The sequence below is a fragment of the Neovison vison genome, chromosome 8 (genome assembly GCF_020171115.1).
Source record: "Neovison vison isolate M4711 chromosome 8, ASM_NN_V1, whole genome shotgun sequence".
NCBI lineage: Eukaryota > Metazoa > Chordata > Mammalia > Carnivora > Mustelidae > Neogale > Neogale vison.
This window is the reverse complement of record NC_058098.1, coordinates 35,172,851-35,200,163: the sequence shown is the minus strand read 5'-3', so window position 1 is coordinate 35,200,163 and position 27,313 is coordinate 35,172,851. Positions and strand designations below refer to the sequence as shown.

General features: G+C 42.5%; 1 protein-coding gene across 1 annotated transcript in view; it reads left to right on the top strand.

Annotated features, from left to right (window-relative positions):
- The window catches only part of PAK5 (p21 (RAC1) activated kinase 5), a 320,810-nt gene that overhangs the window by 197,733 nt on the left and 95,764 nt on the right, over nt 1–27,313 (top strand). The window contains exon 3 of the mRNA XM_044263442.1: nt 7,322–7,534. Coding sequence (XP_044119377.1) covers nt 7,331–7,534 — 204 coding nt within the window. The 5' untranslated portion in view covers nt 7,322–7,330. The remainder of the gene's footprint in view (nt 1–7,321; nt 7,535–27,313) is intronic.

The following is a 27,313-nucleotide window of genomic DNA, read 5'->3' as shown; positions in this document are numbered from 1 at the left end:
ATTACATCTTATAATGTAATGTAAGGTGGCATGCACTTTTATTGTTTATCTCCAAATTCCCTGCCACTTTGTGATGTCACTCTGGGTTTGGGGAGAGTCTCCCAGCCTGTCTGTGCACCCCAGGCTAGTTCCAGACACACAGTTATTGGTTTTGCCTAAAATTTACTTTAAATGACAGTAAATTGCATATTGATAATGGAATAGGACCTTGCAATTAGACAGTCAGACATGGCCCTTAAGGGCCAAGTCTTGAAATTAGGTAGACTTGGATTTCTCTCCATTTTTGCCACTGCTAATGTTGGTACCTTGGGAAACCCCGTGATTTAACCTCCCAAAGTTTCGATCCCTGCCCTTATAAAATAAATAATACTTCACAGAGTTGTGAGAATATAAGAGAATGGCTGTTCCGCTTAGCTTAGACAATGTCTGATTCCAGGAAATACTCATTTCATGTTACCTACTATGACTACTGATTTTTCAAAGGGCTTCTTCCAATGCCTCCTTAGTTAGTAATTCTAACTATTCCAGAAGCTCAGCAAATCTGGAGTATGCATTTAGAGAGGACGGCTCCATCTCAGGCGGCCAGGGCCACGGGACAGGCCACGTAGTGGAAGTGAGGACCGGTCTGGTATTCAAGGCAGCAAGTGTAGAACAGCATGGATGAACCTGTTCTGAGCATGTGGACTGCTTAGGCTTGTATGCCATTTCAGCATCTTCCGACCTGGGTGAACTTGGGCACTTCTTAACCCCACTGAGACTCCATTTCTTTATCTGTATGGTGAGAATAACAATAGCCCTTACAACATAACTTACCATGAAGAGGATACCTGAGTTTATACAGACAGGACAGCATCTGGCATGGTTAGTCCTATATTAAGTCTATTTTAGCATTTTCTGGTCCCCAGGGAGGTGATGTGTTACCACACCAGGGAGCCTGACACCAAGGATCCCAGGTGCCCTTCTCTTGCTCACTAGTCCCTTGAATCTCTGGTCATGTAAGGTACAAGATGCCACATAACGAGGGCTTTGAGCCCGGGCATGTGCTTCAGGCAGCGCTGAGCTGGGGCTGAGAGCCTGTGATGTTGCTGAAAGCAGCTCACGGGCTGAGATGACAGGGAAACTGCCAGAGCGTTGCGTTGGAGTCTGGGAGTTTGGATTTCCTTCAGTTTCTTCCACGACTCAGCTTCCAGGCAAGAACACATGCTGGCCAAAACCGTCCATCATAGAAGTGCAGTTTGCTCTGATTTTTGCAAGAAACTTTTGGAAATATGGATTCTGGGATCTGTTTAGTCTTCCTCTAAGAATGAAACTACCCGGTAGCAGAGAAGTCCCACAAAGAATATATATATAACACATCGTTTCCCCAAATGTACTTCACTAAGGAACTACCCTTCATCCTGCAGTTTTCACCTTTCAGAGAGCTGGTGTGCTCAGGAACACACTTTGGTTAATGCATAGTCAAACTAGCAGATAAGCGTTCACATGTGTGTTTAACAGTGAAACAAAGCAATTAGGAAATAGCAGATATAAAGTCTTGAAATGCCTAATTTAAAAACCTGTAGCAGGGGCGCCTGGGTGGCTCAGTTGGCTAAGATTCTGACACCCGATTTTGGCCCGGTTCATGATCTCAGGGTCGTGAGACTGAGCCCTGCATCAGGCCCACGCTCAGAGGGGAATCTACTGGAGATTCTCTCTCTTCTTCCGCCCCCATCCTCTCACATAAATAGATCTTTTTAAAAGATAAACACCATTAGCAGAATTTTCTGTGCTGAATGGTAGCTACCACAACATTCTGGAAGTAGGTCTGTTGGAACTCAGGAGCAGTATGAGGAGTTCTGTGCCCTTACTTTATGTGGAGGCTGAGCAGCAAGGGTCTTTATTCCTGTGTGAGGGGTTGTCCTGGCTCCCAGAGGCACTCTGGCCCCTTCTCAGTGACAGAGTCCTGCTTGGTCAGGAAAAAGGGTCTTTCTGGAGAGACATTAGGGGATCCCCAGATTTCCAGAATCTCATAGTTCCCTTATTCGAGGTCACCATCCCCACCCAGGCATATCTCTAGGGGACCAAGTTTCCTAAGAAGGGCAGGGGTGGGATATGCGGTAAAGAAGGCTAGTGCAGGACAACATTGAATTGTGTAGTAGTGAAAAGCATGTGTTGGGAGGTTCTGAGCCTCCAGCTTTGTCATTTCTTAACTTCTCAGATTTTGTTTCCTCCATGGAGCTATGATGATAACACCTCCTGTGCAGAGAAGAGTTAACATAGCAGGCCTGAGCATGTCTTAGAAAAGCCGATTTGCAAGCTTGGCCCTTGGGTGGCATCTGGGAGCTCAGATTCCAGGAGGGTTCCCACCTTTCCCTGATAAAAAATGGTTTACTGTGACTGAACTGTTTATGCGAACAATACTGTTTATGCTGAACCCCTGCTTTTCTTCTGGAGGCTAAAATTTTGGCATGGCCCAGGCAAAGGGTGCCTATGTGACTAATACTGAATAAAATCCTCAGGCACTGAGTCTATAAAAAAGCTTCCTTGGTAGACAGCATTTTTTCATGTATTGTCACAGTTCATGGCTAGAGGAATTAATCAGATCCTGTGTGAGTCCACTGGGAGAGGACCCCTGGAAGCTTACCCCTGGTTTCCCCCAGACTTTGTCCATGCGCCTTTTCCCTTTGCCGATTATGCTTTGCCTACGTTCACTGTAATGAATCACAGCTGGAGTGGAACTGTATGCTAAGTTGCTGTGAGTTCTCCCAGCAGAGCGAACCTGACAGTGGTCTTGAAACATTCCCCTCCCGGTCCCACTGCCAACGTAGGGTTATTGTGAGGTTTTGGTGTTTTTTTTTCTTAATATTTTATTTATTTATTTGATAGAGAAAGATCACAAGTAGGCAGAGAGGCAGAAAGAGAGGAGGAAGTAGGCTCCCCACTGAGCAGAGAGCCCCATGCAAGGCTCGATCCCAGGACCCTGAGATCATGACCTGAGCGGAAGGCAGAGGCTTTAACCCACTGAGTGATCCAGGCGCCCTGGGATTATTGTGAGTTTTAAGTGCAAGTGGACGCAATGAACCTTGAGCACTATGCCAGGGACAGACTAAGCACGGACCTCTCAGAGAGAGGAGACCATTTATCAAGCAGATCTTGGGTTTTAGGAGGGCCTCCTTCCTTGTATCTCTCTGCTTCGTGGTGTAAAAAGCCTCAGGATTCTTTCACCTGACTGTGAGATTCCTCATTGCTCTCAGAGTAATGGCCATTACTAGTGAAATATCTCCATCCACCATGGACAGTCTCTCTCTTTTTAGTCAAGTGTGAGCTTCACAGGAACGTTGCTTGAAAATGTAGAACTTCTTAATTTTCCTTTCTGGTTTCTTCCTCTGTAACTCTTCAACTCAATCTTACTAGATATGTCTCGCTGTATTTATAACCATTTATATTATAGTTGTATCTCAGGGTACAGTGTAGGAAAATTAATTCAGCCACAGATTTCCTCTCTACAACTGCCTTATTTTAGAACAAGAACAGTATTCGTTCATTGATATTTTCTTTTATACATTCTCATTTGAGTGGCATGGCAACCACTGGGACATTCACAGTAGGAAGGGAATAGTAAAACATTTCTATTCTGGTTCTAAAAATATTTGACCTAGCATTTTCAGTGCTTGTTCATGTGTGAATTCATGTAAAAAAACAAAACAAAACCAAAAAACCCCACTTCATCTCATGTGATTTTTCTATGATAATTGCTATCTTGTTTTTTTAAAAATGGTCATAAAGTTTATTAAAACATCAGGTGGACTCAGCCAACATATGACCAAATTATATTTTCAAATTATTTTTGTTTTCACTAAATAACACTGAAAGATGGTATGTAGACTCACTTACTTACTTGGCATAATATCCTGACCATATTACAGGCCCATATCCAACCAGAGAGTAGTATCACAATTAAGATTTCTCTGAGTTAATAGAATTGTATAGCAGCTAATGTAGTGACCCAGATTGAACATTATTACTTGTGACTTTGAAGCAGCTAAAGTAGAAGAAGAAACATGATGGGCATCTGAAGATACAAGATATGGGATGATAAGCAAGTCTTTGCTCTTAGCATTTCTGTGCCAAAATGTGCTCCACTATGTAATGACTTAAAGCAACAGATCATTTAGTGTGTCCTGATTCTGTAGGCCAGCACTTTGGACCTAGCTCACCTGCATGGTTCTTCTGCTGGTTTTGACTGGACTCCCCTCCTAAAGAGCTGCTAGTCAGCTATGTGGCTCTGCTACCTGGACCGGTTCCTGGTTGGGCTGATGGGTGGCTGGACCCAAGTGTGTCATCCTCAGCAGGATGGACTGGCTTGTTCCCAAGCTGCCTGCTGGTTCCAAGAGCAGCAGGTGGGCAAGCCCCAATGTGCAAGATCCTTTCATGCTTGTGTCATGGTTTCCTTTGTCCCGTTGGCCACAGCAAATTACATATCCAGGCCCAGAGTCATGTGGGAGAGACCCACCCAGGGGTATGGACACTGGGAGGCATGAAACATTGGTAGGCCATTGCAGGGGTCATCAACCACAGCTGGATTCCTTTCGTTCTTTACAGTTTTGGCTTGGGGTGTCCTCAGATGTTTAAAATCAGCTGACTTATATTTATTAGTCCACTTTTGTAAAGCACTTAAAGGGTTTTTTAAAATTATGTTATACTCTCCAAAAGAGACAACACATCAAGGTGTTTTGAGCCCTTATCGTTCATTGATTTTTCTTAATCACTTGATGCGTTTTCCAAATTAGTCCAAAGTAACAACCAGGATGGATGGGTAAATGGGTTTTGATAGTCTGGGGGAGTTAAAGCTGTGAGGAATCTAGTCAAGAGAATACATATCCATCCAGTGTTGTGGTCTAAATGTGTCCCTCCAAAACCCATATGTTGAACTCCTAATCTTCAAAGAGATAGCGTTAGAAAGTAGAGCCTTCGGGAGATGACCAGCTCATGAGGGTTGAATCTTGTGAATGGAATTAGTGCCTTTATTAGAAGGGGCCAGCAAGAGCTCCCTCTTCCTTTCCAACATGGTTCTAGGGGAAAGATAGCCATCTGGGAAGTAGGTTCTCACTAGACACCAAATCTGCCAGAGCCTTGATCTTGGATTCCAGACTCCAGACCCATGAGAAAGAACCAGCTATTGTTTAAAAACCTCCCAGTTTGGGGTATTTTGCTATTGCAGCTCAACAGACCTAGTAGATATCGGTAGAGGATGGAATGGGACCGTGAGAAAGCTTGAAGGCAGCAGGAAGACCCTGTTTGCCAAGCAGAGTAACTGGTTACAAGAAGAAACACATTTGAATGGAAGATGAAGGCAAGGGAGAGAGAGGGTGGGTTAGAGGGGAAGAGCCGGGGAAGATGCTAACATCTGTGGAGCTCTTACCCTAGGTGCTAGACATGAATAAATGTACCATGCTTGTTATTTTAGTCCATCAGCAAATATTTGTTGAGTCCTTCTGTATGCCAGGCACTGGCACATCGTAATGAATAAGCTAACAGTGTCCCTTCTCTGGTGGATCTTCTATTCTAGTAGGGAAAACAGGCCCCAGGCACACCATTATACCTAATTAATTGACAGCAAGTGGATGAAGGCTGTGAAGAATAGGTACATGGAGCTGTAGGAGTGGATAAGCCGCCTATTTAAGCCTAAGTGCTGAAATAAGGCTTCCCCAGCAAAGCTACAGTGAAACCAAACCATCTCCCTTTATATAAAGCCGGGTTTTCAGGATTCCCAAAATGATCATGATTGTCCTATTCACAAACTAAGAGACGGAAAAGCAGTTACACCCAAGATCATAGTGGGTAGGTGAACCAGCCTGGGATTCAAACCCAGGGTATCTTAGATGTTTTCAGTACCATTAAGCACACAGTGACTATTTTACAGGTATCCTGAAGGTATCCTGGTCACAGAATATGTTTCAATTAGGTAAACCACATTGTTTCATATAGACAAAATACACTGTGCAGTGTTCTAAACATAATATCCACGGAAAAGTGGTCTTCCTCCCTGCCTTGTCCCTGACAAGGACAAGGAGAGAAGAGAAAAGTTGGCTTTTCAGGGTGCATAGAGGAGGTATTTCGTTCCTAATCTGTTTTCTCCTTGCCCTTGCCATGTGGAACATAGTTCCCTGTCCCACTGATCTTGGATTTGGCCATGGGACTGCTGTGCAGTCCAGGGTAGAGGGTTTTGAAGGCACTGTGTGTCTCCACTTTTCTCTCCTTCTCTGCAGGCAATTCCGCTCAGGTTTCTTGCATATTTGTTCAGAGATCTATTTAATATTTGCAGCACTTAACTTTGTGCCGAGTACCTTTCAGAGTGTTTTACAAACGTTTGCTTGTTTCAGCCTCATAATAATTGTATATGGTGAATGTGATTTTTTTAAACATATAACATATTACTTGTTTCAGGGGTATAGGTCTGTGAATCATCAGTCTTACACAATTCACAGCACTCACCATAGCACATACCCTCCCCAATGTTCAGCACCCAGCCACCCCATCCCACACCCCCCCCCAGCAACCCTCAGTTTGTTCTGTGAGATTAAGAGTCTCTTGTGGTTTGTCTCCCTCCCAATCCCATCTCATTTCATTTTTTCCCTCCCTACTCCCCAGGACCCCCTGCCTCTGAAATCCCTCATATCACAGATCATATAATTGTCTTTCTCTGATTGACTTATTGGTGATTGTGATTATTAACCCCATTTTTCATCTATACCCCTGTTTGTCCAAAAGTGTTCAGATATTAAGTGCATGCCAAACTTTGAGATGCTTCTCCCAGTGTACCTGTCAGCTTTTGCTTTGCCAATACCACATAACAAGGCTGGAATCTTAGTGGCATAATTATAAACATTGCTTTCTTACCCCAAGTCCCCTGTGACTCATCTGCGCCTGGATCCAGACTGGAGGTTGGATTTGGGTCGGTTTCACACATCTCTCCTTCCAGGATCCAGGCTGAGGGAATATGCACAAGACAGGTCTTCTTGCCAGATGGCAAAAGCACAAGGAGGAAAGTGGAGACACACAGTGCCTTCAAAACCCTCTACCCTGGACTGCACAGCAGTCCCATGGCCAAATCCAAGATCAGTGGGACAGGGAACTATGTTCCACATGGCAAGGGCAAGGAGAAAACAGATTAGGAACGAAATAACTCCTCTATGCACCCTGAAAATCCAACTTTTGTCTTTTGCAGCTGAGACAGAGAGGAATCATTGAAAAGCTAGAACTGCAACGGAATCATTTTTACTGTCATCTTAATGCCAGCGAGATCTAACCAGTGATCTCTTGTTCTGTTTGCATTTCCCAGGTTTGCATCATGTTCGGAAAGAAAAAGAAAAAGATTGAAATATCTGGTCCCTCCAACTTTGAACACAGGGTGCACACTGGGTTTGATCCGCAAGAACAGAAGTTCACGGGCCTCCCCCAGCAGTGGCACAGCCTCTTAGCAGACACGGCCAATAGGCCGAAGCCCATGGTGGACCCTTCCTGCATCACACCCATCCAGCTGGCTCCCATGAAGGTATGGCGGGGATTCTGTCTTTTAGTCGGCTCAAGAGGCATGTTCTCATTTGAAGCAGGGCACCATCCTTACAGGCAAGCTAGAAAAGTGCCTAAATCATGCACTTGTTTTTAAATCTCCGCTGATGATCCGTACTTATTCTCCAATGAGTATAATGTTCCCCACTTATTGTCAATTGCAGCACATGAAAAGGAACCTCAGCTTTCAGATGTGAGATTTTTTTAAAAATCAAACACATAAAACACATAAAATGCAATCACAAAATAGAGAAGCCCTATTTCTACTTTAAAATGGTGTTTGCTAGTCTTTATACCGAAGAATATTATTGACCCCCGCTGGTAAGTGTTGGCGGTAACTTCTGATTAAATAGAAATTAAATAAATTAAATAAAAACCTTTAGGTGTTCTGTATTTGCCCTCAGATTGATTAAACATGTATACAAAACTTAATACTAACAGATTTTCAACAATAATGATTCTTATGTATGTATATACATGCACATATACTACATACCTAAAATCGTGTGCATGTTTTATATGTAATCATGTTTAAATATATATATATTCATATTTGTCTTCATGGTCTAGCTATTTCAAATAAAAATGAGTCACTTGAGTCTTAGGATATAATTTACCTTAAAGAAAGGGCTAGTAGATTTTTGGCAAGGGATGTTCATGAGAGTAACTGCATTAAAGAAGAAATTAGTTCCAATAAATTTACTAGTATTAGTTATTATGTTATGTTAGTCACCATACAGTATGTCATTAGTTTTTGATGTAATGTTCCATGATTCATTGTTTACATATAACACCTATCACTGGGAATTTCAGGTATGTCAAGTGACTATAGAGAAAATCCAGTCATTGCTGTTTCTTTTTTTTTTTTTTCAATTTATTTATTTTCAGAAAAACATTATTCATTATATTTTCACCACACCCAGTGCTCCATGCAAGCCGTGCCCTCTATAATACCCACCACCTGGTACCCCAACCTCCCACCCACCCCCGCCACTTCAAACCCCTCAGATTGTTTTTCAGAGTCCATAGTCTCTCATGGTTCACCTCCCCTTCCAATTTACCCAAATTCCCTACTCCTCTCTAACGCCCCTTGTCCTCCATGCTATTTGTTATGCTCCACAAATAAGTGAAACCATATGATAATTGACTCTCTCTGCTTGACTTATTTCACTCAGCATAATCTCTTCCAGTCCCGTCCATGTTGCTACAAAAGTTGGGTATTCATCCTTTCTGATGGAGGCATAATACTCCATAGTGTATATGGACCACATCTTCCTTATCCATTCATCCGTTGAAAGGCATCTTGGTTCTTTCCATAGTTTGGCGACTGTGGCCATTGCTGCTATAAACATTGGGGTACAGATGGCCCTTCTTTTCACGACATCTGTGTCTTTGGGGTAAATACCCAGGAGTGCAATGGCAGGGTCATAGGGAAGCTCTATTTTTAATTTCTTGAGGAATCTCCACACTGTTCTCCAAAGAGGCTGCACCAACTTGCATTCCCACCAACAGTGTAAGAGGGTTCCCCTTTCTCCACATCCTCTCCAACACATGTTGTTTCCTGTTTTGTTAATTTTGGCCATTCTAACTGGTGTAAGGTGATATCTCAATGTGGTTTTAATTTGAATCTCCCTGAGGGCTAATGATGATGAGCATTTTTTCATGTGTCTGATAGCCATTTGTATGTCTTGATTGGAGAAGTGTCTGTTCATATCTTCTGCCCATTTTTTGATGTGTTTGCCTGTTTCGTGTGGGTTGAGTTTGAGGAGTTCATTATAGATCCTGGATATCAACCTTTTGTCTGTACTGTCATTTGCAGATATCTTCTCCCATTCCGTGGGTTGCCTCTTTGTTTTTTTTTTTTAAGATTTTATTTATTTATTTGACAGAGATCACAAGTAGGCAGAGAGGCAGGCAGAGAGAGAGGGGGAAACAGGCTCCCTGCTGAGCAGAGAGCTTAACACGGGGCTTGATCCCAACACCCTGGGACCATGACCTGAGCCGAAGACAGAGGCTTTAACCCACTGAGCCACCCAGGCGCCCCTCATTGTTGTTTCTTTATGTGTCTCAGTATGGTATGAATTCTGTAGACCACCAAGCAATTGCCCAAAAGCTATCTATAGGGGTTAAATGTCATTGAAGTTTATTGTCCTGTTATTTAAGAGATTAGATTCTATTCTATATCTCTTCCTCATGACATTAGCAGACATCTGAGGTATGGTAAGTAAGTTTACTTCTTCTGAGTAAACTTGGATATTGAATACATTGTGTTTAAGTGTTTAGACAAAACAGGAATGGTTGTGTTTTTAGAGGATGCAAAAAAGAAGCCTACCTGGTGAGTTACTGGAAATTCTTAGATCACCAAGGCTGAATAAATTAGCACTGTGATTCCATCATTCAAGCATAGTTTTTGTCATTTTCTTTTGGTACTGTTTTGTTTTGTTTTCTATTCTGTTATTGAAATGGGTGGGTCTGTTCAACCCAAAGATAAATACAGAATCTTCTAATCGTGCATTTTGTCAGTTTGATTTTCTGATAAGATTTTGAAATTTTTCAGGCAGCTAAAATGTAAAATACTCAAAAGATGGATATTTGAGAAGATACATCTTTAGGGACAAAAAGGGTAATGATACTTAATAGAAACTGACCAATTAACCAACTCTACTGGTTGATATTAGGCAGTATCCTTTTATTGAATAGGATTTTCTCCCTAAGGGAAGCCTAATGCTTCAGAATGACTAAATAATGGGAGGGGGCATATCTGATATGAAATTGGGACTAGAAAGAATTTTTTTAATTTATTTTTATTTTTTCTCATATCCCAAGTTTTTCTAAAACTCAGGCATTGGAATATGCGTTGTGCCCAGAAAATTCTCTGCCACTGATCGTCACAGAGAAGGTAAAATGCCCAAGTGAAATACAGTTATCGAGTGTGGTTATCAGATGATGAGGAACATTCTAGAAGGAGGCAGTCTTAGTATAACATCCTAGCTAAAGGCCCAGGACGTGTGCTGTCTTACTAGAGAGCATCGTTTATTCACTGTGGTTTTTTCACTCGTCTGAGTCCTAGCAGGTCCTGGCTGGTGGTAGAGGAGGACATTCCTATCTCAGTGATAATCCACCGTTCTTGGTGGATGGTGGACTTAACAAGACTTCTAGTTCATTTCTTCCATCTCTCAGGTGGGCTGGCCCATATCCTCTCTGATAGAATTTGTCAGCCCCACGGAGAGTCGGAGCAAGGTTTCCTACCTGCCAAGCTCCTGAGCCTCAGGATTCTCTTACTCATGGTAGGGGCCTTCTTGCCCTGATGCCCTATGAGTGAGCCTCCAGTCTGTATTAAATGAAAATATTTTTTAGAGACACTTACATGCAAACCACAAGATGACTGGAAAATACATCTCCAGCGTAGACCCAGGCCTGAATTTTGCAAATGGGACTTCAGGCACAATTTTGCCTGTGAGAAAGAAAGTAAATACAGATGGGGAGTGACAAAACAGTACTCAGCTAGGCTGAATTTTCCCCAGAAGAAGTAAAGTTAATCAAATGCTTTCAACTGAAGGATGCCCAATAAATCCGTACTTGATACTCTCCTCCTGATCCTGAGTGCAGTTAATGCTATTGGGCAGTACTGGTGGTCCGAGGGAATCCTGCAGACTCCACCAGCCCCTCTAGAATAAAGAAAAGGCTCAGGGGGCCAAAGTATGTCATGTGGTTCAGATGATCCCACTCTTTGGAAACGCCTTCTCTGAAGAAATCGTCCCTATTTTAAACATATCATAATAAATCATGCAGAATCTGTTTCAGAAGTCCTAACAACCCTTGAAACAAGTTATGAAGGAATTGACAGAAAGGAGTGAGAAGAGCTGTGCAGATTTAAAGCTTTTTTGACAAAGTTCTTCAAGTAAAAGCAGCAATTCTAATTTGCTCAGGTTGTCCTGTAACGGGGTCAAAGAACAATGAGAGATCGCGACGTGAAAGCAGTAAATGAAAGAAATGCGTAGTGCCTTGCACTGTGGCAAATTGCCGGTTCCTGGGTACCCGTCAGTAAGCTTTGGGCAGGCTGGTTCTGAAGGGAAATTCACCATCACAATGAACTCTTCTCTGATTAGAGTTTCAGCTGTTTCAATTCATAACCTTCTTTAAATTGCTTGTCTCCCTTGCCAAGACACCCTTCTTCCATATAGATCGATTTCAGTCAGTGTTTCTCAAACTATAGTCCATCCGAGTCCCCTGGAGGGCTTGATAAAACACAGATTGCAGGGCTCATCCCCAGAGTTTCTGATTCAGCAGGACTCGGTTGGGGTCAGAAATTTGCATTTCTAATAAGTTTTCAGGTGATGCTGATGCTGCTGGTCTGGAAACCACACTTTAAGATTTGATTTAGGTAATTATAAAGGAATTTATCTGCATAAGGTATAATCAATACAAGTTTATGCTGGTCAGGATCTCCAAATGCTCAGAAATGTAACCAAAAGCACAGGTTAGCTCAGACTTGCATCAGAAATTAAAATGCGTGTACTCAGCCAAAAACATGTAGGCAAACTGAGAAAATCTGAGCCCTCAGAGGTGGTGGAGGGGTTTGGGGGAGATCCCTTTAAAACATTTTGTAAGTACCTTTGGGAAACTCCTTTTTCTGTCCAACATCATTTTGTCCATGGAACATCATAAGCAATATTACCAAAATTACTTCCGAATGAGATGCATTTATATAAATGGCAGGTTGAATGGTCACATTGTTCTTGTCCCTTGCTTCTTAAACTTGGACTTTAATCAAAATCTCCTAAGGAGTTTGTTACAACCCAGATTCCCAGCTCCAACCTAGAGATTCAGATTCAGTAGATCTGGGGGGGCTTGGTGATTTGCATGTTTAACAAGCCCTCATTTGCTGCTCATGCTGCTGATGGTTGAGGGGAGGGGCACATTTTAAGAACTACTGTTTTAGCTGGACTGAAGTTCGAATTTAATGATCACTCTCTGAAACAGCCTAGAAATCATTTAAAAGATGCTAAAAGTAAATATAAAGGATGATCTTAAAAAGCCTTTGTAGCTTCTACCTAACTGAACAGATAGCCTGTTTTAATATTTGTTTCATATTTGGTTTTCAGTTTCGAGTATAGAGCTATAAAATAACAGTATTATTTGTTATACTGAAATCTTATTAAACGATGTCATCCTATATCTAATATTCTCCAACTTGCTGTTTTGCTTAACATTGTTTTGAGATAAATCATATGTATGTGTAGAAAATGAGTTTATTTAGGAATTAGAGGGTTTGGAGGGTTTTTGTTTTGTTTTGTTTGTTTGTTTTGTTTGCTTGTTTGTTTTTACAGTTTATCTGTTTCTCTATTAAGGGATATTGACAAGTATTTGCTATTTGTGAGTAATATTGTCATGAACGTCCATGTCTCCTTGGGCACATGGTGAGAAGTTTTCTTGTAGCAGTTCTCAAAGTGTGGTCTGAACTCTTTGAGGGAGTCTGCATGATCAAACTCATTTTAATAGTACCATGGGGTCATTTGCATTTGCATTTTCCACTCTCACTCTCTCCTAAGTGTACAGTGGAGCTTCCTAGGAGCTACATGACATGTCTTGATGTCATTGGTCTGATACCCAATGGAGCAGTGCTTTGTATTCATATGTTCTAAATATTTCTCAGTTTTGATTTCAAATACAGTAAATGTTGATAGATAAAACATAAACCAAAGTATTTCGGAGTCTGTCCTCAATAATTATAAGAAGTTCTGGAGACCAAAAATTTGAGAACCACTGTGTTTAGGCTGATGTCAAATTTTAAAGATTTTTTTTAAGATTTTATTTATTTGACAGAGACAGAGAGAGATCACAAGTACACGGAAAGGCAGGCAGAGAGAGGAGGAAGGAGGCTCCCCGCTGAGCAGAGAGCCTGACGTGGGGCTCGATCCCAGGACCCTGAGTCATGAACTGAGCCAAAGGCAGAGGCTTAACCCACTGAGCCACCCAGGCGCCCCAGGCTGATGTCAAATTTTATCATATGCGGCTTCTACAATTTGCTCCTCACCCTCTACTGATGGTTTTGGGTGGTTTTTCCTTTTTAATAGAGATGTTTGTCTTCTCTAGTTGGCTGGTAATCTTCAAGTCTCTCCAACTATCTGAGATCCTTGGATGTAATATTCCTTCCTTTTCAGTGTCACAGAATATAATTTGCCTCAACCAAGAGTTTCGGCATCATTGAAAATCGCTACATCCTTGCTCACCATCCCTTCTCTAATTTATCTTTCAAATTCTTTATCTTTATCCTTTCTTTAAAGATAAGTCTTCTCTTTATCTTTTCAAGGTTGAAGATGTGCAAAGAATACCAGAGCAAAACTGGCTCCACCTGGGTTTGCTTCGTCTTTGTCATCTTTGGTGTTTTATTGTCCTTTAAAGTGAGGTTCTCCTTCCTCCTTTACCCCCCACCCTTGGCCATCACGTCAGAAAGCATCCTACTCTCAGAAACAGGGAAAATCAAGAGCAGGAAAGGCTCAGGTCTGGCCACACCATCCGTCCTTCTTGAGGGCTTGTGCCGCTGTTTCGTATTCTCCACCAGCAGAGCCTAAGTAGAAAGCTCATCACAGAACACTCCCATCATAATTACTCTCTAATTCTCCACCCTCTGTCTCTTTTCCTGATTCACAATTTCACATTCAGGATTTGTGTCTTCAGAGCCACGTCATCCTTAATTTAGTTCTGTTTCCGTGGGACTCACCACTTGCTTGGGAAGTTTTGCCATCCACTTTTTTTTTTTTTTTTCCAATTTATTTATTTTCAGAAAAACAGTATTCATTATTTTTTCACCACACCCAGTGCTCCATGCAAGCTGTGCCCTCTATAATACCCACCACCTGGTACCCCAACCTCCCACCCCCCCGCCACTTCAAACCCCTCAGACTGTTTTTCAGAGTCCATAGTCTCTCATGGTTCATCTCCCCTTCCAATTTACCCAAAAGCACATACCCTCCCCAATGTCCATAACCTTCCCTCCTTCTCCCAACCCCCCTCCCCCCAGCAACCCACAGTTTGTTTCGTGAGATTAAGAGTCACTTATGGTTTGTCTCCCTCCCTATCCCATCTTGTTTCATGGATTCTTCTCCTACCCACTTAAGCCCCCATGTTGCATCACCACTCCCTCATATCAGGGAGATCATATGATAGTTGTCTTTCTCCGCTTGACTTATTTCGCTAAGCATGATACGCTCTAGTTCCATCCATGTTGTCGCAAATGGCAAGATTTCGTTTCTTTTGATGGCTGCATAGTATTCCATTGTGTATATATACCACATCTTCTTGATCCATTCATCTGTTGATGGACATCTAGGTTCTTTCCATAGTTTGGCTATTGTGGACATTGCTGCTATAAACATTCGGGTGCACGTGCCCCTTTGGATCACTACGTTTGTATCTTTAGGGTAAATTCCCAGTAGTGCAATTGCTGGGTCATAGGGCAGTTCTATTTTCAACATTTTGAGGAACCTCCATGCTGTTTTCCAGAGTGGTTGCACCAGCTTGCATTCCCACCAACAGTGTAGGAGGGTTCCCCTTTCTCCGCATCCTCGCCAGCATCTGTCATTTCCTGACTTGTTGATTTTAGGCATTCTGACTGGTGTGAGGTGATATCTCATTGTGGTTTTGATTTGTATTTCCCTGATGCCGAGTGATATGGAGCACTTTTTCATGTGTCTGTTGGCCATCTGGATGTCTTCTTGGCAGAAACGTCTGTTCATGTCCTCTGCCCATTTCTTGATTGGATTATTTGTTCTTTGGGTGTTGAGTTTAAGTTCTTTATAGATTTTGGACACTAGTCCTTTATCTGATATGTCGTTTGCAAATATCTTCTCCCATTCTGTCAGTTGTCTTTTGGTTTTGTTAACTGTTTCCTTTGCTGTGCAAAAGCTTTTGATTTTGATGAAATCCCAAAAGTTCATTTTTGCCCTTGCTTCCCTTGCCTTTGGCGATGTTCCTAGGAAGATGTTGATGCGGCTGAGGTCGAAGAGGTTGCTGCCTGTGTTCTCCTCAAGGATTTTGATGGATTCCTTTCTCACATTGAGGTCCTTAATCCATTTTGAATCTATTTTTGTGTGTGGTGTAAGGAAATGGTCCAATTTCATTTTTCTGCACGTGGCTGTCCAATTTTCCCAACACCATTTATTGAAGAGGCTGTCTTTTTTCCATTGGACATTCTTTCCTGCTTTGTCGAAGATTAGTTGACCATAGAGTTGAGGGTCTATTTCTGGGCTCTCTATTCTGTTCCATTGGTCTATGTGTCTGTTTTTGTGCCAGTACCATGCTGTCTTGATGATGACAGCTTTGTAGTAAAGCTTGAAGTCTGGAATTGTGATGCCACCAACTTTGGCTTTGTTTTTCAATATCCCTTTGGCTATTCGAGGTCTTTTCTGGTTCCATATAAATTTTAAAATTATTTGTTCCATTTCTTTGAAAAAGATGGATGGTACTTTGATAGGAATTGCATTAAATGTGTAGATTGCTTTAGGTAGCATAGACATTTTCACAATATTTATTCTTCCAATCCAGGAGCATGGAACATTCTTCCATTTCTTTGTGTCTTCCTCAATTTCTTTCATGAGTACTTTATAGTTTTCTGAGTATAGATTCTTAGCCTCTTTGGTAAGGTTTATTCCTAGGTATCTTATGGTTTGGGGTGCAATTGTAAATGGGATTGACTCCTTAATTTCTCTTTCTTCTGTCTTGTTGTTGGTGTAGAGAAATGCAACTGATTTCTGTGCATTGATCTTATATCCTGACACTTTACTGAATTCCTGTATAAGTTCTAGAAGTTTTGGAGTGGAGTCTTTTGGGTTTTCCACATAGAGTATCATATCATCTGCGAAGAGTGATGATTTGACTTCTTCTTTGCCGATTTGGATGCCTTTAATTTCCTTTTGTTGTCTGATTGCTGAGGCTAGGACTTCTAGTACTATGTTGAATAGCAGTGGTGATAATGGACATCCCTGCCGTGTTCCTGACCTTAGTGGAAAAGCTTTCAGTTTTTCTCCATTGAGAATGATATTTGCAGTGGGTTTTTCATAGATGGCTTTGATGATATTGAGGTATGTGCCCTCTATCCCTACACACTGAAGGGTTTTGATCAGGAAGGGATGCTGTACTTTGTCAAATGCTTTTTCAGCATCTATTGAGAGTATCATATGATTCTTGTTCTTTTTTTTATTGATGTGTTGTATCACATTGACTGATTTGCGGATGTTGAACCAACCTTGCAGCCCTGGGATAAATCCCACTTGGTCGTGGTGAATAATCCTTTTAATGTACTGTTGAATCCTATTGGCTAGTGTTTTGGTGAGAATTTTCGCATCTGTGTTCATCAAGGATATTGGTCTATAGCTCTCTTTTTTGATGGGATCCTTGTCTGGTTTTGGGATCAAGGTGATGCTGGCCTCATAAAATGAGTTTGGGAGTTTTCCTTCCATTTCTATTTTTTGGAACAGTTTCAGGAGAATAGGAATTAGTTCTTCTTTAAATGTTTGGTAGAATTCCCCCGGGAAGCCATCTGGCCCTGGGCTTTTGTTTGTTTGGAGATTTTTAATGACTGTTTCAATCTCCTTACTGGTTATGGGTCTGTTCAGGCTTTCTATTTCTTCCTGGTTCAATTTTGGTAGTTTATATGTTTCTAGGAATGCATCCATTTCTTCTAGATTGTCAAATTTGTTGGCGTAGAGTTGCTCATAGTATGTTCTTATAATAGTTTGTATTTCTTTGGTGTTAGTTGTGATCTCTCCTCTTTCATTCATGATTTTATTTATTTGGGTCCTTTCTCTTTTCTTTTTGATAAGTCTGGCCAAGGGTTTATCAATTTTATTAATTCTTTCAAAGAACCAGCTCCTAGTTTGGTTGATTTGTTCTATTGTTTTTTTGGTTTCTATTTCATTGATTTCTGCTCTGATCTTTATGATTTCTCTTCTCCTGCTGGGCTTAGGGTTTCTTTCTTGTTCTTTCTCCAGCTCCTTTAGGTGTAGGGTTAGGTTGTGTACCTGAGACCTTTCTTGTTTCTTGAGAAAAGCTTGTACCGCTATATATTTTCCTCTCAGGACTGCCTTTGTTGTGTCCCACAGATTTTGAACCGTTGTATTTTCATTATCATTCGTTTCCATGATTTTTTTCAATTCTTCTTTAATTTCCCGGTTGACCCATTCATTCTTTAGAAGGATGCTGTTTAGTCTCCATGTATTTGGGTTCTTTCCAAACTTCCTCTTGTGGTTGAGTTCTAGCTTCAGAGCATTGTGGTCTGAAAATATGCAGGGAATGATCCCAATCTTTTGATACCGGTTGAGTCCTGATTTGGGACCGAGGATGTGATCTATTCTGGAGAATGTTCCATGTGCACTAGAGAAGAATGTGTATTCTGTTGCTTTGGGATGAAATGTTCTGAATATATCTGTGATGTCCATCTCATCCAGTGTATCATTTAAGGCCTTTATTTCCCTGTTGATCTTTTGCTTGGATGATCTGTCCATTTCAGTGAGGGGAGTGTTAAAGTCCCCTACTATTATTGTATTATTGTTGATGTGTTTCTTTGATTTTGTTATTAATTGGTTTATATAGTTGGCTGCGCCCACGTTGGGGGCATAGATATTTAAAATTGTTAGATCTTCTTGTTGGACAGACCCTTTGAGTATGATATAGTGTCCTTCCTCATCTCTTATTATAGTCTTTGGCTTAAAATCTAATTGATCTGATATAAGGATTGCCACTCCTGCTTTTTTCTGATGTCCATTAGCATGGTAAATTCTTTTCCACCCCCTCACTTTAAGTCTGGAGGTGTCTTCGGGTTTAAAATGAGTTTCTTGGAGGCAACATATAGATGGGTTTTGTTTTTTTTATCCATTCTGATACCCTGTGTCTTTTGATTGGGGCATTTAGCCCATTAACATTCAGGGTAACTATTGAGAGATATGATTTTAGTGCCATTCTATTGCCTGTAAGGTGACTGTTACTGTATATTGTCTCTGTTCCTTTCTGATCTACCACTTGTAGGCTCTCTCTTTGCTTAGAGGACCCCTTTCAGTATTTCCTGTAGAGCTGGTTTGGTGTTTGCAAATTCTTTCAGTTTTTGTTTGTCCTGGAAGCTTTTAATCTCTCCTTCTATTTTCAATGATAGCCTAGCTGGATATAGTATTCTTGGCTGCATGTTTTTCTCGTTTAGTGCTCTGAAAATGTCATGCCAGCTCTTTCTGGCCTGCCAGGTCTCTGTGGATAAGTCAGCTGCCAATCTAATACTTTTACCATTGTATGTTACAGACTTCTTTTCCCGGGCTGCTTTCAGGATTTTCTCTTTGTCACTAAGGCTTGTAAATTTTACTATTAGGTGACGGGGTGTGGGCCTATTCTTATTGATTTTGAGGGGCGTTCTCTGAACCTCCTGAATTTTGATGCTCGTTCCCTTTGCCATATTGGGGAAATTCTCCCCAATAATTCTCTCCAGTATACCTTCTGCTCCCCTCTCTCTTTCTTCTTCTTCTGGAATCCCAATTATTCTAATGTTGTTTCGTCTTATGGTGTCACTTATCTCTCGAATTCTCCCCTCATGGTCCAGTAGCTGTTTGTCCCTCTTTTGCTCAGCTTCTTTATTCTCTGTCATTTGGTCTTCTATATCGCTAATTCTTTCTTCTGCCTCATTTATCCTAGCAGTGAGAGCCTCCATTTTTGATTGAACTTCATTAATAGCTTTTTTGATTTCAACTTGGTTAGATTTTAGTTCTTTTATTTCTCCAGAAAGGGCTTTTATATCTCTGGAGAGGGTTTCTCTAATATCTTCCATGCCTTTTTCAAGCCCGGCTATAACCTTGAGAATTGTCATTTTGAACTCTAGATCTGACATATTACCAATGTCTGTATTGAATAGGTCCCTAGCCTTCGGTACTGCCTCTTGTTCTTTTTTTTGTTGTGAATTTTTCCGCCTTGTCATTTTGTCCAGCTAAGAGTATATGAAGGAGCAAGTAAAATACTAAAAGGGTGGCAACAATCCCAGGAAAATATGCTTTATCCAAATCAGAAGAGATCCCAAATCGTGAGGGGGGATTTCTCCCCACTCACGATTGGGTGAAGGATCTCCTCTGATTGGGATCTCCTTTGATTGGGATCTCCCAATCTCTTCTGATTGGGATCTCCCAATCTCTTCTGATTGGGATCTCCCAATCTCTTCTGATTGGGATCTCTTCTGATTTGGGGATAAAAAGAGGTTCAAAAAGAAAGAAAGAAAAAAAAGAAAAAAAGAATTAAAAAAAAGAGATTGAATTAAAAATTCAATGAAGAATTTAAAAAAGAATTAAGAAAAAAAAGATTGAAGAGATTAGGATCTCTTCTGATTTGGGGATAAAAAAAGGTTCAAAAAGAAAGAAAGAAAAAAAGAAAAAAAAAGAATTAAAAAAAAAAGAAAATGAATAAACAAAAGTATAAAAAAGAAAAATATATATATTAGATAATCCAGTTAAAGAACGTTAAAAGAGAAAAGGGTAAAAGTTATAAAAAATTTTAGCAGAAGAAGAGAAAAAAAATGAAAAAGAAAAAAATTAAATTAACTGCAAGACTGAAAAATCACAGGCAGAAAGCCATGAGTTCCGTGGTTTGTTTTCTCCTTCTCTGGAATTCTGCTGCTCTCTCCTTGGTATTGAAACTGCACTCCTTGGTAGGTGAACTTGGTCTTGCCTGGGTTTCTTGTTGATCTTCTGGGGGAGGGGCCTGGTGTAGTGATTCTCAAGTGTCTTTGCCCCAGGCGGAATTACACCGCCCTTACCGGGGGCCGGGCTGAGTGATCTGCTCGGCTTTGCTTTCAGGAGCTTTTGTTCCCTGCACGCTTTCCGTAGAGTTCCGGAGGACGGGAATACAAATGGCGGCCTCCTGGTCTCCTGCCCGGAGGAGCCGAGAGCCCGGGGCCCCGCTCCCCTGTGCGCCCTCAGCGAACAGCTCCCAGTAACTCGCGTCTGCCCAACCTCCGGCCGCGCTCCGAGCTCACCGAGCTTGTGGCCGGTTCAAGGCAACTCCGAGCTGCGAGCTTACTGTCGGCTCTGTCTCTGCAGCCGGCTTTCCCGTTCCAATATCCGCAAGCTCTGCGACACTCGGACACCCCCGATCCTTCTGTGACCCCGCAGGGCCTGAGGTCACGCCGACCCTGTGTGGGCTTCGCCCCGGTTTAGCCTCCGGAGCGATGTCCCTCAGCGGAACAGACTTTTAAAAGTCCTGATTTTGTGCTCCGCTGCTCCGCCGCTTGCCGGGAGCCGGCCCCTCCCCCCGGGGTCTATCTTCCCGTCGCTTTGGATTCACTTCTCCGCCAGTCCTACCTTTCAGAAAGTGGTTGTTTTTCTGTTTCTAGAATTGCTGTTCTTCTTCTCCTCGATCTGCCGATGGATTTGCAGGTGTTTGCAATCTTTAGATAAGCTTTCTAGCTGATCTCCTGCTAGCTGAGGTAGTCTCAGCCTGCTACTTCTCCGCCATCTTGACTCCTCCGATCACTTCTTGCCATCCACTTTTTTGAACTACAAGGCAACTCTCCAACATTTCTGGCATTGATTTCCTTTTGACCCAAGGGAACAGGGTCTCCCAAGGATCCTTCTCATTTCCATGTCACCGAAGGGCTCTTCCTCACTGCTCAGACTTAAGTGTGGAGGGATCATTTCTTCTAGTGCCACGTTCATCTTCCGAGAGCTGTCACCAGGGGGTTCAAACTGGGCATCAGATGGTTGTTGTGCTCATAGCCAAATGACACTCACCGCAACTGTGAGAGTCGAAGGCTGCCCCTTCATGACTTTGGGGCCCCTGGGCCTGTTGCATGTCTTATAATCTGAAAGCCTCCTACACTGCTAGCTGCACTGAGTGGTTCCTACTCTCTTATTTTCATCCCAATGTTTTCCACCGGGTACCCTCTTACAGCTGATGGACCCCACCCCCATGATTTTCTTCTTAAATCTGCGTGGCTGTACGTCTTCCTCCCTTCAGGTATGGTCCCACTAAAATATCCTACTGAACATAGTAGCACCTTCCTTACAAGCTGAAATCCAGTGCCCAGATGCTCACCCTGCTAGGCGCTTAGGATTGGAAAGAGGAGGGAGGGTTCAGGGAGTCCGACACTGGAGTGGAGGCCCAAGATCTGCCAGTTCTGTGTGTCTTTAGATAAGTAGCCTACCGACTTCTTGGAACAGATGTCTCCTTATCCATAAAGTGAGGATCAGCTTATGTGACCAGGATCCGAACTCTCTAGGAGCTTTAGTGTGTGGAAAAGAATGCGTTCTGCAGTTTGTTCTTTGGTTTAATAATGGAATAAAATTACAGATCTGGTGAGCAGTTCTTTAGAAAAATATCCCTTATGATTGAATTAATTCTGTTGATCAAATTATATATTTAGATATTAATTCATCAGAGTCTTCGAAGCATTTCAAGAAAATCAAGATTTCTTGCCTGCTTCAACCATAAACATTTTTAGAAAAAGAGTAAGTGCCTATAAACCAACAAAAACAGTAAATAAAATAAGATAAAAACAGAGAGAGTGACAAACCATAAGAGACTCTTAACTGTAGGGGAAAAACTGAGGGTTGCTGGAAGGGAGGTGGGTAGGGGGATGGGGTAAATAGGTAAAGGGCATTAACGAGGGCACTTGTTTTGTTGAGCACTGAGTGTTATATGAAAGGGATGAATCACTAAATCCTACTCCTGCAACTAATACTACACTGTATGTTAACTAACTTGAATTTAAATAGAATCTCAAAAGAGAAAAAAGACATAAATTATCATAAGGCCATGAAATGTATTATTACACCAATACCTAGCCTCCTATAAAAATATTGATAATGTCATTGTTAAGCATGTACAAAGGGTTGCCTATCCTTATTTATTAACTCAGAGCCAGTTCTGAGATCTGTATCTTTAAAACCCACAGGATGCAGAAAATTTTACATTAATTTCACTCATTCATTTATTGAGTGCTCACTCTGTCCCAGGGGTAGTTCTGGGTGAGGAACTTCCTATTTGAATAAGAAGTGCCAGGTGCCTATTCTGGGGAGCCTGACCCCTCATAGGAAACAGATAATGATCATGTAAATAAGTAAACAACACAGCTTTGGTAGCATTAAATGAGATGAAGAATATCAAACATAAAATATTAAAAAACTGAGGGCATGGGGAAGTTATTTGGAGTCCTTGAGTAGAGTCCTACTGGGAAGGTGATAAGGGAACCAGGAGAAGCCCAGGAGGATAGAAATTCACAGATGGAAGGAAAAACCAGTGCAAAGGCCCTGTGGTGGGAACAAATATGAAGACTTTAAAGGACAAACAGATCCTCATGGGGCTGGAGCACAGTGGTTGGGGAAGAGGAGTGGGAGATAATGGTCAGGTAGATAAGAGCGTCTGGATGGTGTTGGGGCTTTTAGAAATCACAATCAGGAGTTTGCCATTGGTTAAACCCCAGTGCATGAGGGACTGCAGTCTCAGATCAAGAAATTGTTCTATTATGAAATGAATTGATTCATTTAAAAGTCAGATCCAGGTTGCCTGGGTGGCTCAGTTGGTTAAGCGTCTGCCTTCAGCTCGGGTCATGATCCTGAAGTCCTGAGATTGAGCCTCTCAGGTGGGAGCCTTCTTCTGCCTTCTGCCTACTGCGCCCCCTGCTTGTGTGCACTCTCTCTCTCTCTCTTATGGATAAATAAACTCTTTAAAAAGAGTAAAAGCACAATCCAATTTAAAGTGTCCCAACTATATTGATTTGGTATGCCATCCCGCAGCGTTTAGGGACATTATTAATTAAACGGGTATAAGAGTTGAGATTCAAGGAATCCTTCTGATTATATGATTTTGACAAATCTTCTTACAAAACAAATAGTGTGTTTTAAAGACTTACTTTTTTTGGAAAGGAAAATGTAATCATGAAATCTGTGGGGCACATCACCTGTATTTTAAAGCCTCTCATCTAAACCAACCAACCACAAAAACCTACAGCAGGGTCTGTTGACTGAAACCAAGACATTCCCTAGGAGAATGGGTTGTTAATCCTTTGCTAAGGTTATCACTAGTATTTCCATTCACACTTGCAAAACCGCTGGGGATAACAATTCTTTCAGTGCCCCTTATGTCCTGGAATCTCTCCTTCCATTTTCAGTATGCCTTTTCAACCTTCCCACAGCCAGAGAGAATGTGGAAGAAACCCATCACAGTGGCCTTAAATTCTCTCACTTGCCTAAAGTCAGGATATTTGGACATGATGTACCCTTTGTTCCAAAGCAGTAGACAAAGCCAAGACCAAAGACAGATGTATTGTATACATTCATTTCTATGATCCAGTAGTATCTGAAAGCTTCTGAGAACAGTTTTGCCTTGTATCAGTGAGATTAGGATTTGATGTGCCCCATGCCCGCCCCCCACCATGTGCACATGCATGCCCACAGACCCCTCTGAAAGTTAAAAATATAAAATCATCATCAACCACTTGTAAGTACCATCTTTCTTTTTTTTACTGCAGGGTTTTACTTAAGCTACCTCTACCTTAACATTTCCTTTCCAAGATGGAGCAGCTTTAAACTCAGATGTTGTTCCTCCAGACGCAGTTGATGGTTTCAGGGGAGAGGGTTCTATCGCAGGAAAGTGATCACTGTGGGACCTCACCCCTTCTTCCCTTTCCAGGAGGGAGGTTGTAAGCATCACTCCTCTTCTGGGCCTCCAGGTTGTTCATCTTTCTTTTTTTTCTTTTTTCTTTTTTTTTTTTTTAAGATTTTATTTATTTATTTGACAGACAGAGATCACAAGTAGGCAGAGAGGCAGGCAGAGAGAGAGAAGGAAGCAGGCTCCATGCCGAGCAGAGAGCCCGATGCAGGGCTCAATCCCAGGACCCTGAGATCACGACCTGAGCTGAAGGCAGAGGCTTAAGCCACTGAGCCACCCAGGTACCCCCTCCAGGTTGTTCATCTTAACACCCAGGCAGCTCTGTAACCACACCGAAAGTAGCCCACACCTGCGACTCACTGAAACAAGCCCCAAATAATTGGATGTTCCTAGTCCATGATCCTGGAACTTAGGAGGTGGATTCTAGGCTTCCAGTTAAGATTGGACCACCAAGACCGGGGCGCGTGGGTGGGACAGTGGGTTAAAGCCTCTGCCTTCAGCTCAGGTCATGATCCCAAGGTCCTGGGATCAAGCCCGCATCGGGCTTTCAGCTCAGCAGGGAGCCTGCTTCCTCCTCTCTCTCTCTCTCTGCCTGTCTCTCTGCCTACTTGTGATCTCTGTCTGTCAAATAAATAAATAAAATCTTAAAAAAAAAAAAAGTATTGGACCACCAAGACCTCATACAAGAATGGTCACAGTCACTCCCTCTCAAGAGCTGAGTATCGGCAGTCACCCTCAAGACCAAGGTAGACATAAATAGAATGTACCATGTATCAAGTAATTGTCAGTAGTGGGTTGTACTGGAAAGTAATCTAGGACTAATTGACAGTTAGGTCTATGGTTTCTGCCTTTGCCAGCATCCCTGCTGTGACTGTGGTCTCCTCTGACTCCAGAGAGGAGGTCGGGCAGTTCCCACACAGGGACAGGGTGCATTCAGGGGCTCTGCGTCCACCTCATTGTGATTGTTTGATCCCAGGACTGATGCCAGAGCAGATGCTGGTGGGAGGCAAGGCAGGCATCAAACTTCTAATAATCTGTGGATTTTGTAGGAATACCCTAGGAAACAAGCCTGACCTGTTACCAAACACTGGAGATGTTTATACAGAGTACATCTTTAATATTATCTTGTGGTGTTCTCATAACAACCATTGAATAGTTTGAATCCAATTGTGTCGATGAAGTAAACAGTTGTATAGATGAAGAAACGCGTGCTCTACTCTAAGTGGGTCCCAATCCCTGTCCTTGTTAACAAGCAGATTTGGGGTGGTTGTTGGGTGAAGCTTCCCAGCTTGGGAGTCCGGATTGACAAAGGTTTAGGGAGAAAGAGAAAGAGAGGGCCAAGACTGTAGGCATGGGATGGGTGGACCATTACTTCTCCTGGATGAAAGGAACTGGGGAGAGTCTGAATTCAGGGGCAGAGCTGACGGAGCTAGAGATCATGGGAAGACAGGAAGGGCTGGGGGTGACATCAGGGAGACCTGAGGGATGGGGGTGCTCCAAACCCTTCAGGCTCCTTCTGAAGTGTTAGAGAGTCCCACACACATGCAGTGTGAGAGGTGAGCATTTCCTTCTCCTTCACTTGGGAAGTTAATGTGGAGACGCTGAGTTCATTCCTAAAACCAATGCTCTAGAATTTAGGCCAAAGTTGTAGACTCCCTGAGTGGGGGGTGGGAAATTACCTCTTACATGGAGAGCAGCAGGGTGGATCATTTGTTGAAATCCACCCAATTTCTAAGTTGAACGCAGATCTAATGTCAGAGAGGCAATTGCATTTGGTTACCCCACACTCCCATACCCTTTCTCTCCTCCTTCTCTGCCCTTCGTTCCCAACAGGCTAAAGATGACTTTGTATACCCCTCATCTCCAAAGTATTTGCTTTTCATAAGAGGACCATAGGAAAAAGACAATCATTCCAAGGAGAGGACTTATATTGTTGTATCAGGTGAGTAGAGTAGTGAGCCAGAGCAATTTCTAGTTTGCTTCAAGTTGTGCATGGAAGATCGACTGGCCTAGAGAAGGTGGACACAAAACAAAACAAAACGAGCATAATCAGAGATGTCCGCGGCCAAGCACAACCTGTGCTGCAGGCGTGCTTCCCAGGGACCATCTGTGGCAGACTGAGTTATTAAACTCAGTTCTTCATTCCTCTTGCCACAGCCTCATGGAGGACTGAGGACTTCCCCATGCCTTGATTTTGGGGATTTGCCCATGTGACTTGCTTTGGCCAATCCAGGAACATGAACAAAGGCTCAAAAGGTATAGCTGAGCTTTACCTTTGGGCTTTTGCCATCACTGTAAGAAGAACATGCCTTGGGTACCTGGGGGAATCTGGAAGAGTTAGCAACACACAAAGCAAAATTACCCTTGCCCACTTGCATCTCTACAGCTTGAAGCAGCTGCTCCAGCCCCAGGCATACTGTGTGAGCCCAAGCGTGGAGCGGTTTGTTACACAGCATTATTGGACGACTGACTGACAACATTGTCTCCCTTAGCATTCATCTCAAATTTTCAAGTGGGCGGTATCTCTTAGGGGAGGAAAGCAAGGCTCATCAAGGCTAAAGACCTTGCTGAAGGTCCCACGAGCTAGCAACTGAAAGGAGTCCCAGCTTCAAACTCCAAACCTGTCTGACTCAAAACTCAGGCTGTGACCACCACATCACCCTGTCTCCTGATGATAAGGGTACATCTGGGCACAAACAGGTCTTGCATGTATAAATGATGCTAAGTCAAAAAATTACTTCTTTCTTACCCAGTCCTGCCTTTTCATCGAACAGATGAGGTCACTGAGACCCATGTAGATAGAGTGATTTTTCCCAAGGTCATAGGGCAGGTTAGTGCTAGAAATAGATATTGTCTCTGAGTAAAAGGGGTGCTTCTGGAGTGCCTGGGGGGCTCAGATGGTTAAGCATCTGTCTTCGGCTCAGGTCGTTATCCCCAGGTCCTGGGATCAAGACTCACATCAGGGTCTCTCCTCAGTGGGGAGCCTGCTTCTTCCTCTCCCTCTGCTGCTCCTCTTGATTGTGCTCTCTCACTCTCTCTGTCAAATAAATAAAATCTTTAAGCCAAAGGGGGGGTGCTTCTGATTCAAGCATTTAGAAAGCTCGGATGTGGCCCACAAACTGGCACT